Genomic DNA, 26,542 nt, shown 5'->3' with positions numbered 1-26,542 from the left:
AAAATGACAGATGGGCTTATGATACGTTTGTCTGGAGGTAGAGAATGAGAAGAGCAAGTTGGTTACTAATTGCCTTCCCACCACTGAAAGGAGAAATGTCCCTGTGCTTGACACAATTCGCATGGAAGTGTCAAAATTAATGAACTTTTTCACCCTCAGCTGTCCCAGAGTGAGCTTCACACCATTGTGTCCCATGTGGCCCTGAGATTAGAATGCAGCCATTTGCATTCATCAGGGCAGCACAGACACAGTGTGAGAGTTCAAGAGTTTTCAAATGCATCTCTGTCATCAGGATGCTTTGCAACAGGAGTGCTGCTGAGTAACAGCCATGGGTCGTGTCAGTGCATTGTTACCATTGATCCTTTTCATTAGACTTTTTTTCTTTAAGGTCTTTGCATCTGATTATCAAAAAAATAATTTTTCTTTCAGATCTGTTATTCTAATTACTGTTTCTGATTTGGTATGACTGCTCTTATGTAAAAAGAATATTCCTGATAGTCTCTGAATTAATACATAAAACTGCAATTCCATTTAATTTTTGTTAGTTTTATTTGTTATTTAAGTTTTGGGGTGAATTTAGACACATGAGAAATCCCATCCAGCTGTGCAAGAAGACACAGTAATCTCAAGACATAAAGTACTCCTGGGGGTGAGCTAAGTGTCAGGATTGTGTCCCTAATGGCTGTATCTACCAGACAAATTATCTTGATTTTAAATTATATTTAAAATTGGTTACAGTTAAGTGCTGATAAGATCCTTTGTATGAACAGTCTTTATGAGTTACTACCCATTACATATTTCCTTTGATTATTTTTTAAATACTGCCTTAACACTTATGTCCTATGACAGGTCTATTATTCTAACAATTCAATCAGTAGATATATTAAATACCGCAAAATGAATTATCACTTAATCCTATACCTAAAAATGATTTGGTTTGGAAATTTTTTCAAAATTGATCAATGAGATTTATCAACTCAGACTCCAGAATTCTTCGCTAGTTCTTGTCATACTGAAAGATGATTATTGAGGTGGGGTGGGGGGGAAATGCTAAAAGCAGTGCAATGCTTGACTAGGCATGAAAATAGGAATCATTTGCGGGGCTGCATTTGAAAAATAAAATTGAAACAATGAAGTATAGTTATCTGGCAATGGAAACAGTCTCTGACATCTTAAGGAGTCTAGCTGCTGCTAATGTTTAGATAAGTGCCCTAGGCCATTTTCCTCTATTTGAAAGCTGATGCAAAACCAATTTAAGTGATGCAGTCAGTGTATTGGGTATTCTGTTTGTTTAATTTTTGAGACTGCCTTAACAGCAGTAAAGTGGTTGACCCTTAATGACAGCAACTTGTTTTCCCTTTGTACAATTATCATAGGTCTTTATTGGCAATCTAATCAGTAGCAAGGGGTTAGATCTTTGCCTGGGACTAATTCAGAGTGTTTAATCTGAAGGAGGTAATTTCAGAGAGTGCTGAAAGTGCTGCTCACAGTCTATCAGAGTTTAAAAAATCTGTTGTTGTAATCTGAGCCTTTTTAGTTTAGAAAACACCCCCCTTTAAAACAGATTTCAACATCTACTTTTTGTTGCTTTTGGCCTTTTTTGTTTATCTTTTGGCTGATCTGTTTTTCTTCTTTCTCCTCCAACTTCTTGGTTGCCTCCCAATATCCAAATCACAAACTATTGTTGCTGTGACAAAGGGTGGGATGCACCCTCACCACAGCACTCATATATTTTCCTTATGGCTCTCCTTGTGAAGTCGACCTTCCCTCTTTCTTTCTTGAGAGCTGTGTACTCGTAGGCCTTCAGCTTGCTGTAATAGTCTGAGAATTTATTGTAGAGGATGGAGATGGGCATGCCATTCAGGATTATTCCAAAAGCAATGCAGAGGAAAGCAAACAGGCGACCAAGGTGAGTTTCTGGACACATATCTCCATATCCCACTGTAGAGATGCTGACCTACAGGCAAACCAACATTAAACCTCATTAGCTGAGAAGAAATATACAGACAGATATGCTCACTGATCAGGGACAATGTTAAAGTTAGCTCTTTTGTACTTTGCACTGTAAATCTGAAATACTCTGTGCTGCTTTTTTCTTTTTCTTTTTTTTGGTGTACCATCTATCTCATGCAAAACATCCCTAATAAAAAAAAAAAAAATTAAATCCCTCTCACAAAGTAAAGAAAGACAATGGTTTGACACCATTCAGGAAGATTTTTAGATTTTTGCCCTGCAGAGGAAATTCCCAGACAATTTCCACTCCAGCCTGTCCAGAAGGTGAGTTTGCTTGGCTGTAGGGAGAGGAGACAGCTGGCTCACTGACCATGCAAATCCACTGATAGCTGCAACCCTGCTCCCTCATCGTGTCACTTGGAACAGATGTCCTGTTTCTAAATCCAGTGTGTTGATAAAACCCTGTATTTGGGCCTCGTTCTGTGGGTTATATTTTGAGTCTTACCTTTGTTTGTCATATATATTTCAGGATGGTGTTTAGTATATTTGTTTTATATGAATCACCATCTCATTGTGTACATAGCTTCACATTTTTCTTCTCAGCCAATATAATTTTCTCTTTCTAGCCTATAGGTACCTGAGGGAACTATGTTACAGATCCAGTGCTACACCAAGTACTGAGATACCTTCATTGTAAAATTCAGATCAAAATTAATGGATGTTTGATTATGGAGCTGCTACATATGAAGGGTGTACTCCCAAATAGTCAACATAAGATAACTCCTAATTTATATAGTTCCACTGCACACATCTTGATATTTTATAATTTTTGCACTTAGTAAATATAACTTACTTTTCTCTGGCAAGTAAAACTTGCAGGTTTCTGTCAACTATCACTTTCTAGTCTGTGCAAGGGATCTTTTTCAGCCAGTGGATTTTATTTAGTTTTTTTTCACAGTGTCTCAACACACTCTGTGTATCTGTTAACAGTAACCTAAAACTCTGACAGAAATAAGCCACAGACAGTAGGGCTTTCACCGTAATGCCATTGTGGCTTTAACACTGAAATAAGTCTTCAGAAATCACTGTGTACAGTTTGCTATCCTCTAACATGCTAAATGGAATGATATTTCAAATGAAGAAAGCATTAGGGTACATGAGAGAGCACTGGGTGAGCACATTTTTAGGATGCACTTGGTGCTTCCTGTGGAATAAAAAGGATTAGTGATTTGGTTTAATGGAAATTAAGTCACTGGATTTGAATGATAATACAGGATAAATATCTCCAAAAATAAATACTGAGATGAAGGCAAGATGTTTATCTCCACCAGCCAGGACAAAAATGTTATTCTGTGATAATGTACTGTACCACTGGCATAGTCTTATACATTGCCTGTAACAGTTTAGGAGGGATACTTCTCCTGCATATGTGAGATGGTGAATGCTGTTGGATTTTTATAAAACTTGAATGACCTAGATATTTTAATTTACAGTCTTAAAGAACTAAAAGGCTTTAAAAAGTATTTCGTGCTTTGGAATTGCAATGTGAGTGATACAGCTCCTTCAAATGTCTTTGAAGACATTTGCTCAGCTAAATAGGCCTTTTTCCCCTAGTCATATAACTTTCTTAGGAATATCTAAATGATTATGGTGTCACCAGTTTGCAAAAATGAGCCCTAAAGATTTGGCATATAACCTGCATGCTCAGAAAACAAAATATTTTAGCAATGTATGAATCACCAATGTTTTCATAGGCTGCCTATATCACTGCAAGATGATTGTGAAGGTCACATTAAAGGACCCTTTCCTTTGTTCACTGATTTTTCCATTCTTCCATGGCCCAGCTTAAAGGATTTTCAGCACAGTTACATAAATGCGTGTGCACATATAAATGTATGTATTTATGCTTGTCTGTAAGGCTTTTTTTCTGCCATGTGCTGCAAATGTGTGGTAAACCACCACACTTCACTGGCCATGGCTGAACCAGAGGTGCAGACCATGGGCTCTGGGGTGGCTGGTCAGGAGAAGTGACCTTGGATGGGTTGGGATTACTGTCTGGTGGGCCCCATATGCAGCTCTGTGCATCCAGTGTCTGTGCTGATCATGAGATGTTCTAACTCATATTCAGTCTATTTGCATGGGCTTTTTTCTCCAGGGAAGTGACTGGGATAGAGCCAGACCCATAGCCAGGCCCAGGGGTCAGAAATGCTCCTGGGACCATAATAATGGTCTGTGGAGGCCAGCATCAGCTGTTGCAAAACAAAGTGTGTCTGACAATAGCCTAGGACATGCCTTAGGGTTATAGACAGCCAAGATATGGGTCCTCAGCATCTACAATGTCTAGCTACATCTGGGATGTTATAAATACACACATCTTCTGCAGCACAACAGAACACAATCTCTTGTGTAAAACAGTTGTTGGTCCTAATGGATTTTTAACAGCCAGAGTTCTGGGATGGCTTTCACTCTTAAAGTTTAAGTGATCTGACTATAATTAATAAACTCTGTCTTACAATCTTGCAGTTGTATGATGGGTCACAGAAGATCTACAAATAGAATAAGAATGAAAACCCTGTGTCCATCTGTAACTAGATGGCCTAATGCATGCATTTTTTCCCACTATTGTTTTGGCAACACTGACAATGGCATTAAATGGGGAAATGCTTTTCTTTCCTGTCTCTTTGCCCACTTCTTCTTTAAAAGTGAAAATACTTTCTGCATTTGGAGATATGGGAATTTCAACACTGTCTGCCTGATTAAGCCTTGATTTAAGCTTACAGAGAGGTGAATGAGTGCATGTATGGGTGTGTGTGTGTGAGCTTATGTCCTGTAAGCTCAGAATTCAGACCAGATGTTCACTGATCTGAGCCTGCTGTTTTCAAGATTGTCAGCAACTCCAGCAAGGAAGGGGAGGGGAAGGAAGGGAGGGTCTCTGGCTACCCAGCAAGGTAAGATGTGTTTACTTACAGCAGCCCACCACCAAGCATGAGGAATGCTGGTGAAGTTGGTACTGGACACATCGTGCTCCACTGTGTAGACCATGGCAGAGAAGGCAAAGATGCCCATAGCAATGAAGAGCAAAAGGCAGCCCACCTGCTGGTAGCACTGGCGCAAGGTAAAGCCAAAGGCACGCAGCCCTGTGGAGTGGCGGGCCAGCTTGAGGATGCGGAAGATGCGCATGAGGCGCATGATGCGAAGCACTTGTCCTACCTTGCTCACCCGTCCCACCTTCTCGATATCGTGCTCATGTTGGGAGCCCCGGCCCCGGGGCTGGTCATCATCAGTAAAGCATTCAAGCAGCAGCTGCAGATAGAGGGGCAGGATGGCAATGAGGTCTACTGCGTTGAGGGCACTGCTGGCAAAACGGCGCAGATCTGGAGTAGAGACCAAGCGCAGCAGGTACTCCAGAGTGAAGAATGCAATGCACAAGGTCTCAACATGCTCCAAGACAGGCCGACTATCCCCACTCTTCCAGTCTACCTGCTGCATCTCCTCTACTGTGTTGAGTGCCAGGGCCACCACGGAGATGAGCACAAAGAAGCTGGAGGCCACGGCCATCACTTTGGCAGTGACAGAGGAGAAGGGCTTCTCCATGAGGTTCCAGAGGCGCCAGCGCTGGGGGCCGTAGTAGCGCATGTGGTGGAAGAGATGCTCATTCTCCTCAGCCTCTGCCTGGGAGCGCAGCTCCCGCTGGACCTTCAGCTGCTCACTCAGCTCGTCCCGGCGCTCCTCAAAGCAAATGCGGCAGCAGCGGGGTGTGTATTTGAGACGCACGCCCCAGTAGCTCAGCTCCTCCAGGAAGCTACGGGGGCACAGCTCGTCCCGCACCCGTAGCACCCCCGAGGCATAGAAATTGTACACCAACTGGAAGACAGCTGGGTCCCGGTCAAAGAAATACTCATCGACCTGGGCAGTGTAGTCATCGCACAGGCCCAGCTGGCAACGACGGTCGGTGGAGGTAGCCAGGCGGCCCAGGCGAGTCTTGGGATAGATGGCCACTGCCTGGTAAGTGAGGCGGTAACTTTGGCCGCCAACGTTGATATTCAGCATGGATGGAGCAGATGCCGTGGCTGGGGCTCTAGAGGAAAGAGCAGGGGAACAAGGAATAAATGATGCGGCCTTGCTTTCTCCCTTAAATGCATCTTCATGTAGCCATTTTCCTTGTTCTTTCTCTTCATCTTCCTCATCTTCATCATCCACATAATAGTTGTAATGCCCCTCAGGTCCAAGTTGCAGTAGGGGCTGGGCGTTCAAGGGAGTGGTGGCAGAGGAACCACTCTGGCTGTCTACATGAATGACTTCCTTAGGGAGGATGTTTGGTGCTTCCATCTCTCTGTCTTTATGTTTTAGGAAAGGAAATTCTTGCTGCCTGTTAAACTGCAACATAGTATTTATTCCTTGCTCTTCTCCCCTCTTTGCATTCACCCGATTAAACAGTTAATACCAGTCCTTTTCAACACTGCAAAAGCTGACAACCTGGTTTTCTTCTCTCTTTATCTCAGTAATATCATGCACAGCAGTGGTTCTGCATATTTCTCCCTGCCAGCTACCACTCCAGTTGTTGTGAAAGCTCTGTGTGGGATATAGACACATGAAGACTGCTGTTGACCGTTTTAATCTTGCTGACAGCAAAGATCTGAGTGCTTAGAGGAAGGGATTTAAGGGCTATTATCCTGTTCAAACCTCGTTTCCCTTAGGCTGTGACGTGAATGATTATGGATCCATAAATCTATGAAAAATCAGTAGGGGGGAAAAATCCCTGAAGTTTTATTGCTAATAAAATGCACACATTTTCCTATTTCAAGTACATATGGATTAAAAATAATCTCAAATAAAAATGTATGAGGGGTGCAGAGAGAGAGAACGTTACAGATTTCTTTCATCCTCATGAGCATAGCATGGCTTGGTTTTCTTTAATGAAAATAATGAATAATAGATATGCAGATAAAGGGTAGGAACTCACTGGAATAGCTATTAAAATGTTTTCAAAAGATGAGCAAATAAAAGTAATTTCATTTTATTCAGAGTTAGAATACCTCCATTTGGTTAAGAGCTGAAGAATGTTGCGGTCTGTGCCTGAAGCTTTGGATGTACTCTGGGAGTGCAGGTCTAATGCTCTGCTGGGCTCAGTGGAAGTGAAGGGCAGGGGTGTGAAGGGGTTTCCAGCTTTAAACTCTTCATGAGCTACTGAGAAACAGCATAAAGCCACTCTTGTTTCTCTCACAGATCATGTTAAAGTAGTATAACGCTGCAGTGGGTAACTAGCAGGACAGGAGAGATGCTTTCCCTGTGTTTGAATGAATCTTCAGCTCTGGTTGGGCTGGCACCAGCAACTCCTGTAACAACAAGCATCCCAAAACCAGGTTACTTCCCCTTGTCACTGGGAGCACTTCAGCTAAGCTGGAGGTCCTGTAAAGCAGGGGATACACACAACAAAATATTGGATCCTTGTGCATGCTCTTAGCATCTGACTTAAAACTTCTAAGCAGCAGCTCATTATCCCATCTGTATCCAGGCTGGTGCAGGAAGGGACAAGGCGCTGGAAAACCACTAGCTTTGGCAACACCCTCGCTGGTCTGGAAGGCCTCCCATTTGCAATCCTGTAGCCTGCTTTCCATTTGCAGCTCTCTACCCTTTCACGTAAGCTGCTGGGACAGTGTATCCCAGAGCTCCTGCAGCAGCGTTTTCACTTTGTTGTCCTCAAACTCCTGTTCTTCTGCACTGCTCTCATGTTCTTGCACCTGCAGAGTCCAATACTGTCATTTCGGTAGTGTCCCATGTGAAGCAATTGCCGTTGCTATGAGAATGTCTCCTTCCTCTTTCCTGTTCCTCTACCTCCAGCTGTAGTTTTTTGTATTTATATTGACTAGTTCTTGGAAGATGCCACAGCTGAGCATTTTGCAATACTTTTGTTCTCAGGCTTTATTCTTGTGAGTGGATCACATCAAACTGTTCAAGGTTTCTTTGAGTCACACTGTTTAAGGCCTGAATTATTTGTAATTCATATTTAACTCTGCTTGAAAGCAAATTTGTCTCCACTGCCTGTTCTCTTTCTTGATGCAGAGACAAGGTCCCTATTAATAGGGTGTGTCAGTACCTCTTTGGAGATACCAACCTGCTTTTCAGTTTGCTTTGAGCATTAAACCATACCATGGTGAGTCCTTTGTATAGCAACCTTAATGCAAATTCATGTCCAGTTTCAAGGCTCTTTCTTTCTCCTAAGCAAACTAATTCAGACATAAGAAAAAGGGTAGTTTGCAATGCCATCATTTTAGTACCAAAAATTCTTGAATATTTCTTAATCAAGATCCAGGGTAGACTATAACCATATTCCTCATGCCAGCCTTTGCTGTTGCATTTAATTTTGCTTTTTGTCAGGCTCCCTGGTCTCATTTCTGAGAAGTATCCAGTAAGGCTTATTGCCCACTATTCGAGATAATTTCTTACACCATACTGCAGTAGCAGGAGCTTCTGCAGGGTGAATTTCATGACTGTCAGGCACCAGCTCCTCATGCACATGGACTCAGATCTTGGACATCATTACTAAGCAAAGCAAGGAAGATCACTGGCTTCTGTCTGCTCAGACTAATCTCTTTGACCTAAATATTCATGGGAACAGAGCTCTGGGACACCTGCTGCACTCTGCTCATACTTGTCTCTAACTGACAAAGTAGCTAAAATAAAATTGCTTCATGTATGTTCTTTATTTTGGGGTGGGAGTTGGTTCTGAGCTGCTAGATCCTCAGTCTAGATAAATAAGAAAATGAAGTGACCAGAAAGGACCCACTTTTTTTCCTTATCTATCTTATTCACTGTGCTGCTTTTCTTCATAAATGTCATTAGTAAGAATTGCACAACATCTCATATAGGGAAGAGCAGACTATGGGCTGCTTAGAGAGCTAGTTAGTAAAGTCTCTCGGGAATATTTTTTTCTTTGCAGTTATTTGAGTCCAGATATGCTTGTCCCTTTTCAAGAGCTGTCTTTTAAGAGTGCAGGAGCAGCCAAACATAAAGTGTTGAAATCCAAGTCAATGGGGCAGAAGGTTGGCTTGGTTGAGCAGTGAACTTAGATGGAGAAGGAAAGTGTATGTACACTGGAAGCAAGGTGACATGGAAGGATGACAGAGATGCTGCTCATCTCTGTGGAGAGAAAATTTGTGTGACCAAAACTCAGATAGAATTCAAGCTGTCCAGGATAAGCTGTGAAGGAAAGCAAGAAGAGCTTTTTTGGTTTTTATATATTAATTGCAAAAAAAGGATCAGAGATAACATCGGTCCATTGCTTGATGAGGTTCAAATAGGATTGCAGACACAGCAGAGAATGATGCCACCTTCACCTCTGTCTTCAACATCAATGGTGGGCTGGGATCCTTGGATCTCAGTGCTGGAAGACTGTCACTTGGGGAATGATAGATTCCCACGCAATCCTGAAATTGTTTGAGTCTTGCTGTTTCAGTTGGGTGCACACAGGTGTATGGGGCCAGATAGGATTCTTTCCATGAAAGAACTGGCTGATGTACTTGGCAGGTCCTCTCTCCATTATATTTCATTTGTCTTGTGAGTCTGGAGATGTCCCAGTCAACTGGAACCTGGCAAAATTTGTCCAAATTTTCAAGAAAGATAAGTAGAAAACTCTGGAAATTGTAAGCCTGTCATTTTTATTGCAGCACCTGGTAAATTTATAGAGGAGGTTTTTCTGGGAGTTACTGAAAAACATTTAAGAGACAATGCAGTCATTGGTCACCGACAGACAGGGGTTCAAAAGGGAAAAGTCCCATTTGACCAATTTAATTTTCTTTTATCTTGAAGTAAACCATCTAGGTGACCAAGAGAAGCCAGTAGATGTGGATTGTTTTTTATTTCAGCAGGGCTTTTGGTACTGTCTGCCACAGTACCCTGCTGGATAAACTGCCTGGCACACATCTAGTTGAGTCCATAATACATTGTGTGAGCAACTGGCCGATGAGTTGGGCTCAAAGGGTTTTGGTAAATGGTGTTATTATCAGGCTGGTATCCAGGGACCAGAGGTTCCCCAGGGCTCCATTTTAGGGCCAGTGCTCTATAATGTTTTTATAAATGATCTGGATGCAGGGATTAAATGCACATGAAGTGTGGTAATGATACTACCGTAGGAAAAGTTGTGGACTCCCTTGAGGGTAGAGAGGCCCTGTAGAGAAATGTGAGTAGATTAGAGATTGGGCAACTACCAACCACTAGAAATTAAACAAATTCAGTTGCAGGATTCTCCACCTGGGATGGGGGGATCCTGGAGGTACATGCAGACTGGAGGACAGCAGGCTTGGGGGAAGAGATCTGGGGGTTTGGGTTGGTGGCAAGTTGAACATGAGTCAGCAGTGCCCTGGCAGCCAGGAGGGCCAACCCTGTCCTTGGGGGCATCAGGCACAGCATTGCCAGCCGGGCAAGGGAGGGGATTGTCCCGCTGTGCTCTGCACTGGGGTGGCCTCACCTCCAGTGCTGGGGCAGTTTTGGGTGCCACAGGATAAGGACATTGAACTGTTAGAGTGTCCAGAGGAGTGTGAACAAGATGGTGAAAATCCTCAATAGCAAGACTGAGGCCACTTGTTTTCCTCAGCTTGGAGAAGAGAAGGCTGAGGTAACCTCAGGGCAACCTACAGCTTCCTCAAGGTGGGCAGTGGAGTGAGAGGTGCTGATCTCTCTCTGGTGGCCAGTGATAGGACATGGGGAAATGGAATAAAGCTGCATCAGGGAAAGTTCAGACCGGACTGGACAATAGGAAAAGGTTCTTCATGGAGATAGTGGTCAGTGATTGAATCATGCTCCCCAGGGAAGAGGTCACAGCATCAAGACTGCCAGAATTCAAGGACTGTCTGGACCACATTCTTAGTCATATGGTTCCGTTTCAGGTAGTCCTGTGAGGAGCAGGGATTTGGATTTAGTGATTCTTACGAATCCCTTCCAACTTGAGATATTGTATGATTCTAGGATTCTACAGATAGAAGAAGAAATGTGAAAACTTAGCAGTCAGTAACATTGGAGAATGCTGTCCAATCAACCAGACAATGCTCTGGGTACCAGCTTCCTGAGAACAGGATTTTCACAAGAGAAAACGATAATTAAAATGGAAGACAGTCACGAGCAGATGAGTCTTTGTAAGCCTTCATTTCTAGGAGTGCTGACTTTTCCAGGATAGGGGACTGCATAGTTGTAATGCTCTTTCACTGAGCAAATCAGCTTCAAAATTGAGCATATGTGCTTTGTCTTGGTTTAAAGATAACGCAGTTTTAAAATTAAAATTACTTTAAAGAATGTATATAATCCTGTAGGGCCTCAGTGGATTAGTTCCTACCTCATAAGGAACGTTTCATAGATTAGTAGTTTTTTAAGGTCAGGAAAGGCCTGTAAGATCATTTTTTCTGGCTTACTTGAACAATAGCCTCAGAACTTCACTCAGTAATTTTGCCCTTCTGCATGTTTCAAAGGGTCCAGCCAGGCTCTTTCCTTAACATCCAGTGACTTCTAAAGCTAAGTTGATGTCTTGGTTTTGAAAGACAGGTGTCTGTTAGGGAAGGCAGAAGCCTCCCTTGAAGTGGCAGATGTAACCCCTTTCCCTCCAAGTTACTACAATTTTGAAATCAAGGGCCTTTAGGCAAAGATGTGGGAAATAGGAATAACAGCTCTTTACTATTATATATATATAACCAGTCAAACAAACAGCAATAACTGCGGCAGTAACAGCAAACAATCCCAAACCCAGTGCCAGCCCTCTCGGCTGTCGGGCCCTTTCCCCTCGGGTGCAGTTCCGCTCGCAGCCGGCAGGGGCGCTGGCGGCTCCCGGTGAGCAGGGCAGGTGCGATGGTTCCCCCGCGGCTGCAGGGGGCGCTCCGGAGCGAGCTCGGGGAGCACGCGGCAATGGCGCCTTGGGATCCCGGGAAGGGAAGGAACAAAGGCTTCACAAACCGCAGACGGCTGGCCCCAGTGTCCGGCTGGACCTTCGGGAACAGCAGGCTGGAACAGCAGGCTGGAACAGCAGGCTGGAGCAGCAGGCTGGAGCAGCAGGCTGAGCACAAATCCCGGGTGGCAGACGCGATGTATCCAAGCGGGGAACCCCCCTTGAGGTCTGGGCAGGCACGGCCAGCACGGCTACAACACAGCGAAGGCTCGAAGCAGCAGCGGGGCAGGGCGGCCGCAGCCTGGCCTCCAGCAGGGCAGGGAAAGTGGGCCAGGGATCCTGGGATCTTTCTCCGCAGAAAGAAAAACGGCCGAAAAGCACCAGCAGCTTCTCTCTCCAAACGCCGAGAGCGAACTGACCCCACACCCAGGTGAAACAATGGAGTAGCCAAGCACACCCCACCCTCAGTGGGTAGCTCTTTGTTTTCTTAAGTATCTAGTGATCAGCGATTTGTTCCCTTAGCAACATGTGTAGGGGAGGAAAAACTCCTTTAACAGAAAAAAACTAGGACTAAACTAAAACCCCAACAGTTGACCATGTGGAAAATACTGCTAATGGTGATTATTAAGAATGTAATAATTAATTATGTCCTGTTTATCATTTTAGAGCACTCAAGAAACATAATAGGGCTGAAGGTAGACTGATCAATTGCAGCGTCTGCTAAAACTGTAAGGGGTGACTCAGCAAGTAAGAGAATTAAGATTCTTTTCTGTCTGCCTCTCCACATACCCATATTTTGTAAAGAGTGATTATCAAAAAAAAAGGAAATTGAATAAATTTTTTTTAAATCTTGAGCTAGAGCTTTTCCAAAATAGCAGATCTGCGCAGAGCTGAAGCAACATTCACTCTCCACTCAGTTCAATTAGTTAGATTCAAATGCAAGCAGGTGAGTAAGAGGATCCTTTCTGCTCTGTCACTTCAGGTGTCTTTGCACCCTACCACCCTGGCAGAATTTCTCAGCAATCAGAATGCCGTGTTGTTGCTAAACAAACGCTTGCCTGCTCATTGCTTACTCTATTTCTGCTTGTTTGGTTTTCTTTTTCCCTCACTTGCTAACCCTGCTGCCACAGTCACAGAGACAGTGCTTAGAAAAGATGATTAAGGGGGAAGAGAGGGTAATTGAGGGGTGAGATAATCAGCATCACCTAGTTTACCTCTATCTGCTTCCAGGGAAGAGCTCATGTACCTGTGCAATCCCCTTTCTTCACGCATCAGTGTTGCCTTCATCTGGAAGGGAAAAGACCATAGAGTGCCAGCTACAGACACAGACATGAGGCAGAGGGACAGACTGAGGTCATTGTCTTGCCACCTGAGTATTTAGGCTGTGTCTTCTAGGGCAGCAGCACTGATGTATGTCCAAGGGCTGTACCAGCTGACTGCAGCAGCATACCAGAGACCCAGAGCCCAGAGACCCAGGATGGATGGCATGCACTCCCACTGCTGTCATGTATCAGTGTGCCCTTGTTGGTATCTATTTCCACCTCTGCCGCTCTATGCTACCACTTTCCTCTCCCAGTGAACTTCTGCTTACTGTTGTAAATTACAATTTTGTTAAACAGATAAACCCACAGTGTTTAGGTGCTTCAGCAAGTCAATGTGTTACAGCAGCGAACACACATGAAAATGTGGCACACACAAAAACAACAGTACCATATTCTTCTAGCTTAGTGAGTTCATAAGCCTTTTTTTACAGATGGGATGTTGAAGAACAAAGTGATTTAACCTCGAAACAAGAAGGAGAAGAACAAACCAGTATTTTCTGTATTTTATATTGCTGGGCTTTCCACTGGGTCTTGCTTACTGTATGTGTTGGCTCTTTCATAAACATCAGCAGCTCTTCAGACAGAGGCAACAGGTGCCAGCCCTACAGTGAACACAAGCAAACAGACAGAGCACACAGCAGCAGCAGCAAGAATAATTTTACTGAGTGAGTGGGAATGAATATCAGCTATATGTAGAGAAATGGGAAATATGCTGGAAGCAGAGACCAAGTCATGACAGCGACACATTGCTACAGGTATGGGAGGAGTGACTTGTGCAATCAACAGGCTTTATGTTTTCTGAGCATTACAGATTTATTAGAATAAACACTTCTCTTGCTGGCAGAGTTGCCAGCTTTGCTTTGAGAATCTTTTTCATACCACTGAAAGAGAGGAAATATTGATACATTTATGCAGTGTTTCCACTTCCTCTCTCTCCCAGGAATTTACATTTCTGGGGTTTTTTTTTTGTTTTGCTGTTCCTTTGTGTATGATAGAGGCACTTTTTCCTGGCAGCATGTAGTAATACAATGCTTTTTTTTCGATATGAGAGGACCTTGCAAAACAATAGTGCCACTATACCTATAAAAAAATCTAAAAGTCAACAGCAATAAAGTCACAAAATAGAAGCCACAGATGAAGGTGTCAGCAGTCCCTCAAACCCACACAGCCCTTCCTGGCACGCTAAGCAGCATGACATGCATTCCCTTTTCAGATTTCAGGATCACTAGTGGGGTGGACATCAATCTGTCCCACGAATTGCAAAGAGTCTACTGAGTTTGTAAACGGTATCATTCTGACACTGTTCCAGTCACCACTTCCTCCTTTTTACCCTGTTCACGTCCCACTCCTAGCAGAAAACCAGTCACCAGGAATGTAAATCTCAATGCAACGTAGTTTATGGTGATCCAAAAATCAGGATCTTGAAAAACAACAAACAAACAAAAAACTCCAACCAACCAACCCACCAACCAACCAACTCCCCTCTGCCCCACCCCACCTTGCCTGGAAAAAAAAAAAGAAAAGAAAAAAAGAGATGCAAAATAAAGAGGTACATTTAACTTGGATTCCTTTTGGTGGCATAATGGTGAGTTGGGTTGGACTCAGTTACAGAGTAATATGATAGATACATGTGTCATGGCCTCTGGATAGAATTTTGTTTTGATTTATGCATTCTGTCACACACTGTGCTGAAAACTGCTGGTTCTTTAGTTTGACTTTACTGAAACCAGCTAGCAACAGGGAAAAAAACCAATTTATTCATGCCCTTTGCTTGTGACAGGATCACACAGATTTAGAAAGGACTCAATGCAAGGCATATATGCAGGAATAGTCTTTTCCAAGTTCTGTCCCTTAACAAACATATCCATTGTAATAATTTTTCCATAGTTCCTTATTGTTTCCTTGGGTGTAACTGCCCCTTCTGAGTCTTTCTTATACCAGCACTACTGGTGATAGTAGATTAGCACAGCTTACTTTTCTCCTGAACGTTTAGCTGCTGCTTTGCAGCTGAATTACCCTTGTGTGCAGGTCTATGCTACATCCCAAATCTGAACAAACAGCATGGCATCTGCTAGATTCTCCATCTCAGTATACTCAGAGCCATACCCAGCTTCACACCAGCATTGCCTTTGAAAAGGGGAAAAGGGGTGCCACACTTCCTGGAATGAATTTTCTGACCCCATAATTTTAAGTCCATAATTCGTAGTGGGTTTTTTAAGGCTGTGCTGTTGTGAAATTTTGTTTGCTTCATGCATATGCATGTCACACCTCTCCCTCTCTCTCTCCCTGTCCGTTTGGAACTGCAGCTGAATGGCCTCTGCTTTTCTGACATTTATTTCTTGCTTCCTTCTCTGCCCCTGTTGTATCTGTGCTGTATTGCCTTGGTCCCATATGTCTGCCTTCTCTACAGCAGCATCTCTTCCTATAAAATCAGTGACACAAGCATTCCTCTGAGTCAGATGTTTATGTTCCTCATGAAGACTTCTCTATCCACAGCATGCTTGAGGGCTCATCTCTCAGCTTCCTTATGAGAGCTTAATATGCTATCATGATGAAGTTCAAAGAATACAAAGTGTATTACCATACCAATTTAGCACACCAATTGAAATGCTGCAAAATTATTAGCGTTTCGTTATACACAAGAAAGGTTGGCTAAAAATAAACAAGCTGCTCCTTGAATTTTCAGAGGAATTTAGATAACTTTGTGAAGTGGAAGAAAAGATTTTAGTCATTACTGAGATGCTTAATTCAGAGCTAATTGTGATTTTAAATTCTGGGGGATATTTTCCAAACACTAACACAGATTTATAATAAAGCTCTCTATCTATAAAGCTGCATACCAAAGAACAAATCAGTTCAGGGGCAAAAAAAGCTTTTGCAAGCCTGGATTTTAGCCAGTTTTTGTGTATGGATGTTTGCATACACACATATTTTACACATATGTGTGAAAATCTGTCAGCAAGATTGCTATCCTTATCCTAACCGTGTGCCATTTGCAAACCACTTTAATGCAGTGAGCATTTTGGGCATATCATGGATATATATCTTAGTGATTTGGACAGGTTGTCTTTTAAAAATTTTCCTGCTCTGGCCATACACTGCACTGTACTGGCTTGATTTATAGGCTAAAATTTACTAGAGAAGAAGAATTCAATTCTCAACTCTGTACTTCTCTGTTAAATGCAATGCAATACCCAAAACTTTCTTTCTTTGTTGTTCTCAGAAATTGTCATTTTTTGAACAGTGAACAAGACAGAGAAAAGATCTTTTGCTGATATTGCCCCTGAAGAAAAAATGAATATACCTTTGAAAATATTCCTTTGATTTTGACTTCTGATAAAAACCAAATTCATTCCTTACTCTACCCTCAAAGGCTGGCAAGAGAAGGAAATATGTAGAGCTGCAAAACTGGTGAAGATTTTCATATGTGATGGAGTAACAAGTGCCTGTTTAAGCTAATCACTACCTTTGTTAAATACTACTTAAAAAATCATCCTGAAAATTGGTTCTTTTAGAAAATACACTGTGCTCTCCTGTTCTAAAAAATGGTCACAAATCCCTATTTCGTAATTATGAATGTTAATTTTGCTATAATGACAGGTTAGTTGTGAGATGCTTTATGTCAAACTGGAGTTGCAGTGTCATCTAAGACCTCTGTACACAAGATGGTCTCTTGAGATTTGTTTGGAAGACAGGATTTAGAAAATATTCTGCAGAAACATGATGTCATTGCTATGTGAATAACCACTGCAGAAATAAAGGATCTAGGTAGCTTAAAAACCAGTATCAGCAGATTTGCAGTTTATCTCTCTAAGTAGCCTTAGAAGAGTAAACGATATTAATGAAAGGTGATTCAGAGTAACATTAATTTGGTCATGAGTTGTTGGGGTTCCTCCCCCTGCCGTGGGGTCCGAGGGGAGGGGACCCTGGAGTAGAGGCATGGCCTATGGGGTTTTCCTACTCCCTGGTCAATCTTGTTCCCCATTGGTTATTTTGTGTTCCCCTGCCCAGGGAGGACCCTGATTGTCCTGTGATTGCTGAGTTCTTTGGCAGTCCCCTGGCCATGTGGCTGGAGAATAAAGATCTCTGAAACATCTATCAAGAATCGGTCCCTATTTCTTTCCATGGGCTTCACTGTCTGTGGATGTTGCAGGAGACCCCACTGCAACAGATGGTAGAGAATGTGGGCAGCATAACTGGAGACAGCGACTATGAGACAATCAGGATTTTGAAGATCCCCAAAAATCTGTGAGTAAACAAACTTTCTGGATCTCTCTTCTTGCTTTTGTTTTGCTGTTCCATAAACTATGGAGGAGCTGTGGAAAGACTCAGGGCTGTCCGAGCCACAAAGGGACATTTATCTTGAACTTGAAAAGATTCTTTAACAGCGATATGTAAATTTTAGCTTAATTCAGGCTCAAAAAGAACTGAAACGCTTCCTGGCATGGTTGTTTAAAAACTTTTTCTACGTTTCTTGGGACTTTTGGAAGAATGTTTGGACATAGTTAATTTCTGAGTCAAAATATATGCCGATGGAAGAACATTTCCATGAATACTATTTAATTACTGAGACTGTTGAACAGTACCAGCTATGTCTCTGCAAAGGGAAACATGCCTCGGGGACCGTGCGACCTCGGCCACATGCGTCGAGTACACTGTGGGTGGCGGTGAGGCTGTTCCTGTATGCGGGCAGGCCAGCGCGAGCTGTGGTGTTGGCAGCAGAGCGAGGTGTGGCGGGAGCAGCGCGACCCAGCGGTGCCTGCCAGGCCCCATGCAGTGTGTGGTGGAGCGAGCCCTATGAACGCCTGACTGAGAGGGGCGGTGTGTAGGCGACGGCCGGCGGCAATGGCGGTGGAGTGGAGCCGTGTCCAGCTGAAATGCGCGCCAGAACGGAGTTATTTGCAGGGCATGGTGGGGCTGCCATGCTGGGGCCTGGCTGAGACGTGAGTGCGACGCCAGGCAGCGGCAGCTCAGCTGTGATCAGAGGCGGCGGCAGCAGCGGTGCGCAAGGAGCTGAGTGGTGTGGCCCGGCCTGCATGGCCCCGAATGCAACCCCGAGAAGTTGAGACTCTGTGGCGAGAGCACACAGACACGGGCAGCTCTGGCAGCCCTGGCACCTCCAGCAGCCCCAACGTGGGAGCGAGCAAAAGCAAAAGTGAAATCAAGAACACAGCAAGACAAAAACCAGCACCGACATGGAAAAAAGGAAATATTATCGTAGCTAAGGTTTTAGGAATAGTAAAATGTTATAATGTCAAACAAAATTATGGTTTTATAGAGAGATGTGACAACCAGGAAGACATACTTGTTCATCATACCACCATTATGAAGAATAACCCCCAAAAATATATCCCAAGCTTAGGAGATGGAGAAATGGTAGGGTTTAAGATTATTCAAGGAAGGAAAGGCCTGCAAGAAGCAAATGTTACTGGGCCTGGTGGTGTTTCTGTGAAAGGCAGTATACATGCTGCAAATTGTAGTCATCTCAGACAACATCCCCATTATAAGCAACCCGTACAGTCTCCCTTTCCTAATCCCTCCGTTCCCTTTTATCCTATATCCTGTTATCCCCAGTGTATTCCTAATTCGTTTTTCCACCCATTTGTTTCCCTCACAAAACCATGCCTTTACCAATTGTCTTCCCAAAAATCCCTTTCCAATACTGAGTGGGGGATGACAAGGGTGGGGAAAGAATTAACTATTGTTGTTTAGATTTCCAACAGGTACAAATGGAAGAAACCCTCTCCTGCCTCAGTTTCCCCACAAAGCATGCTCAGAGAGTCCTGTCTCTCTTCTGCCAGCCCTAAGATGTTGAGAGACTCAAGAGGGTGGCTTGTTTTCTTTTGAAACTGTTCTTGTTATCTTATGTTTATCCAGTTGTTTTCAATGTTAAGTTTTAAATCTCTTTTAGTTAAAACAAAAGGGTGAAGTGTTGGGGTTCCTCCCCCCTGCCATGGGGTCCGAGGGGAGGGGACCCTGGAGTAGAGGCACGGCCTATGGGGTTTTCCTACTCCCTGGTCAATCTTGTTCCCCATTGGTTATTTTGTGTTCCCCTGCCCAGGGAGGACCCTGATTGTCCCGTGATTGCTGAGTTCTTTGGCAGTCCCCTGGCCATGTGGCTGGAGAATAAAGATCTCTGAAACATCTATCAAGAATTGGTCCCTATTTCTTTCTATGGGCTTCGCTGTCTAATGCATGTTGCAGGAGACCCCACTGCAACAATGAGTGACTTCTAGGAATCAGAAGAAAAAGTCAGGCATAGGTGAGCTTTACCCTGATGCAACTGCAAGTGAGTGGCATAAGTGATGAGACATGGTTGCCTGAATTATACAGGCTTCACTGCAGTTCAAACTGGGCTTCCTGAAGCTAATATTCAAAATAGAAGATCATCCTGGTGTGAGGATGGCTTAGCCCTAAGGTATCATGAGGAAAGAAGGGAGGGAAGTAGGAAAGGAGAGAGAGAAGGGAGGAAGAGAGGGAATGAGAGAGAGAGAGAGGAAGGGGGAGAGAGGGAGAGAGGGAGGGAGAGAGGGAGGAAGGAAGGAAGGAATGGAAGGAAGGAAGGAAAGGAAGGAAGGAAGGAAGGAAGGAATTCGGAAGGAAGGAATTCGGAAGGAAGGAATTCGGAAGGAAGGAAGGAAGGAAGGAATTCGGAAGGAAGGAAGGAAGGAAGGAATTCGGAAGGAAGGAATTCGGAAGGAAGGAATTCAGAAGGAAGGAAGGAATTCAGAAGGAAGGAATTCGGAAGGAAGGAATTCGGAAGGAAGGAAGGAAGGAATTCGGAAGGAAGGAAGGAATTCGGAAGGAAGGAATTCGGAAGGAAGGAAGGAATTCGGAAGGAATTCGGAAGGAAGGAAGGAATTTGGAAGGAAGGAATTCGGAAGGAAGGAATTCGGAAGGAAGGAATTCGGAAGGAAGGAAGGAAGGAAGGAAGGAAGGAAGGAAGGAAGGAAGGAAGGAAGGAAGGAAGGAATTCGGAAGGAAGGAAGGAAGGAAGGAAGGAATTCGGAAGGAAGGAAGGAAGGAATTCGGAAGGAAGGAAGGAATTCGGAATTCGGAAGGAATTCGGAAGGAAGGAATTCGGAAGGAAGGAAGGAAGGAAGGAAGGAAGGAAGGAAGGAAGGAAGGAAGGAAGGAATTCGGAAGGAATTCGGAAGGAAGGAAGGAATTTGGAAGGAAGGAATTCGGAAGGAATTCGGAAGGAAGGAAGGAAGGAATTTGGAAGGAATTTGGAAGGAATTCGGAAGGAAGGAAGGAATTCGGAAGGAAGGAATTCGGAATTTGGAAGGAATTCGGAAGGAATTCGGAAGGAAGGAAGGAATTCGGAAGGAAGGAAGGAAGGAAGGAAGGAAGGAATTCGGAAGGAAGGAAGGAATTCGGAAGGAAGGAATTCGGAAGGAAGGAAGGAAGGAAGGAAGGAAGGAAGGAAGGAAGGAAGGAAGGAAGGAAGGAAGGAAGGAAGGAATTCGGAAGGAAGGAATTCGGAAGGAAGGAAGGAATTCGGAAGGAATTCGGAAGGAAGGAAGGAATTCGGAAGGAAGGAAGGAAGGAATTCGGAAGGAAGGAAGGAAGGAAGGAAGGAAGGAAGGAAGGAAGGAAGGAAGGAATTCGGAAGGAAGGAAGGAAGGAAGGAAGGAAGGAAGGAAGGAAGGAAGGAAGGAAGGAAGGAAGGAAGGAAGGAAGGAAGGAAGGAAGGAAGGAAGGAAGGAAGGAATGAATTCGGAAGGAAGGAAGGAATTCGGAAGGAAGGAAGGAATTCGGAAGGAAGGAATTCGGAAGGAAGGAATTCGGAAGGAAGGAAGGAAGGAAGGAATTCGGAAGGAAGGAATTCGGAAGGAAGGAATTCGGAAGGAAGGAATTCGGAAGGAAGGAAGGAATTCGGAAGGAATTCGGAAGGAAGGAAGGAATTCGGAAGGAAGGAAGGAATTCGGAAGGAATTCGGAAGGAAGGAAGGAATTCGGAAGGAAGGAAGGAATTCGGAAGGAATTCGGAAGGAAGGAAGGAATTCGGAAGGAAGGAAGGAAACAATCCATACATAACTAACTGATCATAGCTAATGTAGGTTCTTGACAGTGGAGCAAACAGTGATTTGCCTAAATTGTCAGCACCCCTGTTTGAAATCTATTTGAGGAGCTGGAAAGCACAGTAAAAGTGTAATTATGCTGCATGTTTAATTTTTTTGTATGGGTTTGGTGCCTCTTACAGGACCACGGCAAGGGAGTTAATGGCCAAGAGGTCCCTTCCAGCATGATCCTTGGCTTATGATTAGTCAGTCATTTGTGATGGGTCAGGCACACATGCTTCTGTGATATTTTCCTGGCTCAGAGACCATATGGTCCAATAGTCATTTTCCTGTCTTGTCACTCAGTGATATCCTTAATATGTTCAAACCAGATTTCTTTCTCAGTAACTTGCTAAAATCCTCCACTAGGACAATTGGATCCTGAAGGACGATTCTTTGTCACCATTCTGCTTCACTAACTGCATTAGGTTATGTCTTACTTCATTAAGTGTCTTCCATCCAGTGTTTTACTTTGTTACCAGCTTAATTCTCCACTGGCTCATCACTGCAGTTTTTACATGTATCTTCACAGCAAATCTTGGCTCTGTGGGGTCAAGGGGTTGAACAATCTGCCAGACATAATTTAGCTACAAAAAGTGTGGGATGCCATTGTAGAAGGAGATAAGTGTGAAATGGTATGGTGCACTGGCAGATCAGAAGGACCGGAGGGAAAGGGGAAGGGGAAGGGGAAGGGGAAGGGGAAGGGGAAGGGGAAGGGGAAGGGGAAGGGGAAGGGGAAGGGGAAGGGGAAGGGGAAGGGAAGGGAAGGGAAGGGAAGGGAAGGGAAGGGAAGGGAAGGGAAGGGAAGGGAAGGGAAGGGAAGGGAAGGGAAGGGAAGGGAAGGGAAGGGAAGGAGGAGACTTGGTGTAAAACAACACATGCAGGTGTGTTAGTCTTTAAACATTTAATAGGAAGTCAGGCAAGGAAGACAACAGGGAGAGATCATACCAAATTTCTCCAGGACTCCAGAGATGAAGAGGGTGTTTAAGCACAGCATTCTTTTCCTTGCACTTTCCATTTTTCAATGAAAAAAGAAATGATCCATTTTGTTATAGTTTACTACTCTATGGTGTAAAGGCAACTTAAAGTTGCACACAGGATTTTAGCTACTGCTGGGGACAGTGTAAGCAAGCATACCACCACTAACACAAATGCATCACCCCCAGTTCTCTACTTGGAAGTAGAGAACAAGACTAGGAAGAAACATTGGATTGCTGTCTTTCCTGGTTGGAAAGAGTAAGGAAGCCTATACCTGGTGTAAGCCCAAGAAGCTGCATCAGCTCTGTACACCAGAGGCACAGTAGTGGAGGGCATCAGCACAGGAATGATAGTTTATGGCCAAATGAGACTGAGGTACTGAACACTGAAGAGCAAGGAAGATGATGAAGAAGCACCAAAACCCATCCTCACTGAAGAACCCCAGGAAATACAAAAAGTAATGTGGTTCACCCAAAATTAATTAAGACTGGAGTTTACAGCAAGAGGTGAAGTAACTAATGCACATGTGGGAGAAAGCTTACTGTGGGAGTGAAATGGTTGTGATCCTTTGATAACCAGTAGTAGTCACAGCTCATCAGTTACCTCACCTTTTGTAGGACCATGGTAGGTTTTGTAGACCTTGAGGAGAAAGCCTTGTTTTTAAAAGATGAGAGATGTTTAAAGAGAAAGTTGCTCTCTGAACTTTTTTCCTAGTATTTGCTTTTCTGAACCTTCACAGAGGTGGCTGCCAGAGCTATTTTTATTGTTCTGGCTCTTTCTCCATGTCTCCCCATTGAGATGAACCAACATGTTCACACAGAGTCTGCTGGAGGCAAGACAGTGCATGGTAGTCATGAATTATCACAGGGCAGCTCCGAACTTGCCACATATGCATGGGACTTCATGTAAAGTTTTTTTCTTAGAATTAGATCACCATTTAGCACTGTTGGTTGAGGTGCTGGCAGTTCAGATGTTCCCACTACTTTGCCTCTCTCCAACTTCTTGCTCCTGTCTGCTGCTGGTGGCTGCAGCCTGCCCTGAAGCCTGTGATGCTCCATTGCGAACAGTGCCTTGCATATATTTTGGGGGAATGTATGTTACCCCATGGCTACTCTGACAATAGGAGGGAACCTGGCATACATTACAATGTCCTAGGTTGCTGTTTTCCTTGTGCTCAGAATAATGAACAGCAGTTAGGTTTTTTTTGCCATGAACTATGCTTTAAGCTAAATCTTGATCTTAAAGTAACCCAGCGATATATCTTTGGCTCATTGATTCCTTGCACTTTCTCTTTTTACTCTTTTTTTTTCTGGCTTTCTTTTTCTTCTCAAATGTGAGCAATTGCATACCCATCCTAGGCTGGCATAAGTCTGAAGGGACTAAACTGTAATGAGCACAGAAAAGACATTATAGCAAATTTGATAAGTGAAGCAGCACACAAGGAATACCATTTACTTGACTGCAGCCTTATTTATAAATCAAAGAAACCTACACACATAATAGATTTAACCACAGATAGCATAAATCAGTGTGCTTGATTTAAGTGTCCAAGTTACAAGGCACTAAAGGGGGAGTTTGGGGCACTAGGGACTGTGGCATGAACAGAGGAGAACCTGCCTCACACTGTCACCATTATCTGCCCCCAGCAACATGGGACTGCAACCTTCTGCTTCCCAGGGAGCAGCACCATGGGATCACCAACCCACACCTGGTGGAACGCTGCTCTCAGGTTTCTCTGGGGGGGCCTAGCCTGGGTGCCTGTATCCCCACGTATCCCTTGGGATGGCCAGGGATATCTTGATCCCCAGCTTGGTGCCAGGGGAGGACCATAGAATTATAAGCCGGGTTAGAATGGTGGCATGAGCTAACTAATTTAGGTACTCTGTTAGGCTGTAATGGAAAGTAAGTGACTTAAACTGGTTATTGAGCCTGAGCTGAACTTCAAACGCATAGAATCCATCCTTGATTTGATTTAGGCAAGCTAAATCTGCACCCCCACATACTCAGCTGTGGTAGAAGAAGCAAGTCTTCTGCAAGCTTGATCCTCTGTCTGAAGAAATCAATGTAAATCATTATGATATTGTGCATACCAGAAGGGAATGCTGCTTCAGCTGCAGTTCTAACAAGTTATAGTGATGGACAATCCAGGATGATGGATTTTTAGTCCATTTGAGATGAACTGATGCCTTCATACTCAGACAGCGTAAGACTTAAGAAATGCATACTAAGACATATATTAATAGATGCTAATAGGTCACTGACAAAGAAGTCCCTTTTTAGCCTTTTGTCTATGCAAGCTTCCAGTGGAGTTCCACCTCAAAAGATAATTATTGAAAAAAACTTCCAGTGGAGAAAGCATTTAAGCATTCAGCATTGCATGTTGTCTCTAGTTTGAAGTGAGTACTACATGTTCAGACTGCAGATGCAGCACCCTGGGAGCTGTAGAGGGTACTGCATGAGCAGTGCAAGCAGGATCTGATGGCTCATACGTGCTGATAATGACGACTAACAAATGAAGAGGAGTTTTGTGGGGTTTTTTCCATTTGTTGTGACTGGATGCCATGGTGATTGGAACTATAAATAGGCAGAGAGTTTAGATGGATAGAAACATTGGTTCTTTATGGCACAAGATCTCAGTTCACCTGAAAAATTCTCTGCATTTCAGCATAATGCTTGCACAGCATATTTATGTACCTATGAGATCAAAATCTTATTTTTTATGAACCAGACTTGGTCTCCTGGGGAGGAGCAATACCTTGGAGGTTTTAAAGCATTTCCAGGGATGACACCATAATGTCAGAACCCCAACATACTTTGGAAAGGAAGGATCTCCTAAGAGACTTTAAGGATGAAATTTTCTTTAGAGTAGTTTGGAACTGCAAGGTTTTGGAATTTGCTGACAGAATCTCAGCAAAGTGCTAGATAGAAATATTACACTTGTCATTTTCCATCAGTAATGCCCTAAAGGGAAATTCCACTTATCAGGCCTGTTCACAGGAGAGTTTATGTCCTGTCTAGTGAACCGAAAAAAAAAAAAGGGCTTATTTCTCTATTTTAATTTGCCAGTGGTGTTGTGTTAGCTGTAAAGTTAAATTGTATTAATTTTTTACTGTGTTTCTGGGAGCTGGAGTACCTTAGGTAATTAATTACCCTGGTGCTATTGCTGCTCTCTGTGTGCTAAGTATAATACTTGGTATGCGATGAGACCAGACAGAGCCTTGCTCCCTGCCTTAGTGAATTCAGCAAGGCGATTAAAATGCAAGAGCTTCCAGTGTCCCCAGCCAGTATGTGAAAGCACATCTGTAGGTGTGGATAGGTAGGAAACAGACAGCTTTGGACATGACTTGGCATGGTTCAGTTGTGGGACAGGTCTGTGTGTTGGCAGTGCAGCTGAGCAAAGGCTGAGCCAGGTCGCTGAGTGCAAGCACACTGAGCTCAGAAATCCAAATTGCTGTGCTCCTAATCCCCTCCTGTCAGCTTCTGTGGAGAAATGCACAGCCTGAAGCTGTGGCCTTCCCTGGTTAACCTTCCCCCAGCTTTGTATGCTGAGCATGACACCATATGGTATGGTGTGTGTCTGTGGTCAGTTGGGGTCAGCTGTCCTTCTGCATGCCCAGCCTGCTCTCTGATGGCATGGGGTGAAGAGCAGAAAAGGCCTTGATGCTGTGTAAATGCTGCTCAGCAATAATGAAAATATCTCCATTTTATCAACACAGGTTTTAGCAAAAATCCAAGTCACAGGCCCATGCTAGCTGCTGTTAAGAAAAGCAACTCTACTCCAGCCAAAACCAGATCATCTGTGAAGCCCCTCACACAAAGACACTGTGTATGCTAAAGCTTTCATGGCTCACAAATGAGACTCGGCAAATTCTTAGAATCAAGTATGAAAGACAGTTGTGAAGGAAGACAACTGCACTTAAGTGATAAAGTATTCTGTCAAAGTGTTCTGTCAAAGTATCACTGTATGATATCCTTAAATTCTCCCTAGGCACCCACAGATGGCTACTGCCAGGGAGCAGACAGAGAAAGATCTCTGATATGCCCCGGCACAACGGGTATTTTCTCCTCGTGTGATGACCTTGGCCATCTGCTGTAACTCTTGTTTCTAATCTGCCCACTGACAGGAAGTCATGAGTGCAGAAAAGTCTTGGTATTCTGTATTTATAAAATCAAGGCAATTTGATTAAATATTTGAAATTCCTGGGCATACAAATACAATAACAAATAACAATGTTGAGAGAAATGATAAGTGCGTAAGTGTTGCAGCACACACGCTCTTTTGTAGTTGGTGCTCCTATAGTGGTGCCAGCTCCCTTTCTGTGTAAATGACTTTCAAATGTACAGTATGCTGTGGTC

General features: G+C 43.7%; 1 protein-coding gene across 1 annotated transcript; it reads right to left on the bottom strand.

The window, feature by feature from the left end:
* Positions 1 to 1,678: 1,678 nt before the first annotated feature.
* On the bottom strand, positions 1,679 to 6,339 carry KCNV2 (potassium voltage-gated channel modifier subfamily V member 2; the record flags this gene model as incomplete). Its single annotated transcript, XM_082301663.1, has 2 exons — positions 1,679 to 1,957; positions 4,921 to 6,339. 2 exons carry the CDS (start codon positions 6,337 to 6,339, stop codon positions 1,679 to 1,681), a joined length of 1,698 nt encoding a protein of 565 aa, XP_082157789.1.
* Positions 6,340 to 26,542: the final 20,203 nt, after the last annotated feature.

This window comes from Coloeus monedula, assembly GCF_965178545.1.
Source record: "Coloeus monedula genome assembly, chromosome: Z".
NCBI classification, from domain to species: Eukaryota; Metazoa; Chordata; class Aves; order Passeriformes; family Corvidae; genus Coloeus; species Coloeus monedula.
The sequence above is the reverse complement of the archived record's forward strand: the minus strand, read 5'-3'. Positions and strand labels throughout refer to the sequence as shown.